Source organism: Blastomyces gilchristii (assembly GCF_000003855.2).
Source record: "Blastomyces gilchristii SLH14081 genomic scaffold supercont1.6, whole genome shotgun sequence".
NCBI classification, from domain to species: domain Eukaryota; kingdom Fungi; phylum Ascomycota; class Eurotiomycetes; order Onygenales; family Ajellomycetaceae; genus Blastomyces; species Blastomyces gilchristii.
Window position 1 is genome coordinate 1,228,682 of NW_003101677.1, and position 3,161 is coordinate 1,231,842.

At 32.9% G+C, this 3,161-nt stretch overlaps 1 protein-coding gene across 1 annotated transcript; it reads left to right on the forward strand.

Moving 5' to 3' along the window:
• Positions 1–636: 636 nt before the first annotated feature.
• BDBG_16899 (uncharacterized protein) lies at positions 637–1,073 on the forward strand (the record flags this gene model as incomplete). Its single annotated transcript, XM_031724756.1, has 1 exon — positions 637–1,073. Exon 1 carries the CDS (start codon positions 660–662, stop codon positions 1,071–1,073), a length of 414 nt encoding a protein of 137 aa, XP_031577995.1. The 5' UTR covers positions 637–659.
• Positions 1,074–3,161: the final 2,088 nt, after the last annotated feature.

Here is a 3,161-nt window from a genome sequence, read left to right on the forward strand (position 1 = left end):
AAACACCTTACTTTTTCAAGAGAAGTAAAAAACTATTTCTAAGATCTTTTTTTTGCATTAACTGCTGCAGAAGAATGAGATAGAAACTGCTAAGATATGCACTACTATATACTCTCTATCAAGACTTTCTCTCTTCAGAGTCTTGATATTATAGAGAATATAAGTCTGTTTCTATATAATAATATAAATATTGTCAGCGGGATGTAGAGGAACTGGTTATTTATATCTCAAAATAGAAGACTTTGTCAATGATTATATTAATATAGAGTTAATTCTTAAATTCAATAGAAATCTAGTGTTACTGTTCTCAATCTCTTGTAGAATCTATTGAATATTGAGATATTAAAGCTAGATTTAATATATCTCACTATGCAGGGATCAAAGGCTCAGTCAGATCTTGAGATATACTGATTTTATAGTTGTTGATGTGCTGTTGACTCATTATCTGCTGATTATGTATTGAATGCTGTTGTCAAGGTATCTTTTTGTATTGTTCTGCTGGGGATGGGCCAGATTGAGAGGGGTAGTACAAGGGTGAGACTTGGTGTTGAAGTCTAGATACACTGACGACAGACTGTGGAGGTTGCACTTCAGAAGAGTCTGTTGGTTATGTGCTTGATATTATCGTCAAGGTATCTTTTTGTATTTTTCTGCCGGGGATGGGCCAGATTGGGAAGGGCGGTACGAGGGTGAGACTTGGCGTTGGTGTTTTGGAACATCAAAGATGGACAGGGTTTTCGCGGAGGTCGCTCCTCGGATATCTCCACAACTACAGGTTGGGGATCTTCCAAAATCGAGAAGATTCATGCATATGGCTAGGTCTCTTCACCTTACAATTTGTATGGCACTTTGGCCCGGGGTTGTGGTGTGGTAGGGGAGAACGGGGGATAATCCCACACAGGAGTTTCGAACAACGTCCGGTTCACATTTGGCTGGATAACTCCACCACCACACAGGGTATGCGGTCGGCGATGGGGTCAGAATGCTCGTATGATCGAGGGCTTTTCGATGGATCTATCGGCGGGTTCTTATTCGAAAAATCGAGCGAGTTCGTGGTGGAGCGGTTGAGATAATCACGGAGACAAAGCTAATAGTAGTGACAGAATTTTTTAAAAAGATTTTTCTCTCTTTTATAATACATTTTTCTCTTCTCTCTCTTATCTACAATAGTGAGTGCATGAAAGTATTATTTTTAAAAGATAATAAGAGGCTTATTCTGATATTTTCTAATAAGTAATAAATATCTTTATAATACAGCTGCAGTCTCTGTGACTGCTAAGAAAGTCAGGTTAAAGATGAAGATAATAGTGTTAATAAGCTGTGAGAGTATCACTCTTATTATTATATCTTCTTCTTCTTCTGCATCTCTTGCAGCTGTGGCAGTAGTAGCTGTATCTTGCAGTGAGGTGTTATTTCTTCTATCAGTCAGTTTATCTATATCTGATTCATTCTCTGCTCTCTTCACTGCTATTACAATACTGTCTCTCTTCTCAGTTAACATAGTGATATATAACCTCATGTGATTATTCAGAGAGAATCTCAGAGAGAGCTTGATTTCAGAAATAGTAGCTCTGAGAAACTCAATTCATAGTTCTTCTTTTATAACATATCTGAGCTCTGCTCAGAATGCTGCTAAATTGAGTTTACAGAGTTCTGCAGTTTCTTTATCTTCTCTCTATAAGAAGGCTTCAGTGCAGTCTCTGATCAGTATTATTATTTATCTACACTGTGCTAAGTAGCTGAAGAAAGAAGAGATCTTATACACTTATCTCTTCTCTCACTCTTATTATTTTTATTACATCTGTAATAATAACTTCTATCTCTCTGTAAGTATTATCTATTATTATTATTATTATTCTTAGTATTATCTATTCTATAAGAAGACATTGTATCAGTTCTGATAAAAAGCTCAGATGCTTAAGTAGTACAGAGTGAGAGTCTCAGAGCTTCAAGTGTTAATAGATTTTATCAAGACTGAGAAGATCTCTCTTACTCATCTATAAAAGAAGGTAAAAGTATAAATCTCTGAGATGAAAAAACATCTCAGTATGACTGATCTTAAGAAGAAGTCAGTCAGTACTGCTGTTGAAAGTGTCACAGAGATTAATCACTGATTAAAGAGAATCTCACTTCAATTAAAGCAGATAACTGAGATGTTTTATAAATTAATAAGTTAATACTTTATATATTTCTCATACTCTTCTGCAGTGCTGCAGTGCTAACTTCTTAGCAGATAAAGATACTGATACTGAAGACTTCAACAGTGAAAAATGAGTTTAATAAGAATATAATTATTGATGAGTAGACTCTGATTCTTCTTTTTACTTTTTCAGCAGACTGCAGCTCTATTAGAATAGCAGCAGTCTGCAGATTGATAATATTAATCTTATTAATGTCAAATATTTCTTTTTCTTAACTGCTTCAGGAATTTTACACTTGTATAGTCTTATTAAACTTCTAAAAACTCTTTGAAAGAAAATAGAAGAAGAGTGCTACAGAGCTTATAAAATATCAGCTTATCACTGTAAGTAGACTGATCACTGAGACTATATATTTCACATTTGATCTCATTTGATCTGATCTTATACATTTCTTAGTGTAAGTCTCATCAGAATCAAGTCTTAAAAAAATCTGAAAATGAATCATTTCTGAGAGAAATGATATGAAAAATAATCAGATTTAATTCAAGAACAGTGAAATGAGAGTAATTTCTCAGAATAAACTATGAAAGATAATCATTCTTTCAAAATCAGAATGAAACTGAGACTGAAGATTAAATTCAGTTTCATTTAATTTATTCAGTGATTGCTTATATAATCAGAATTCAGTAACAATTATTGATAATTCTTATAAAATAACTAAATATATTTTTATACAAGTTTATTCTTCACTTTCTTATGAAAACTATACTTCTCTGATATACTGTGATCAGAGATATTAAACTGTCTGATAATTTTATATTTTACAATCATGAGTTTTCTAATTGTTTCTTCTTATAATTGTTCTCAGTGATAGTGATAAATATCTTGACTTGAGTTAAACTTTTACTTCATTCTCATCTCTGTCAATGAAATTGTTAGAATATTATATATCATCAGTGTAACAGTTGAATATATACTCTTAACAATTTTTCATAACTCTAGAATTGATTTGATGTGTAA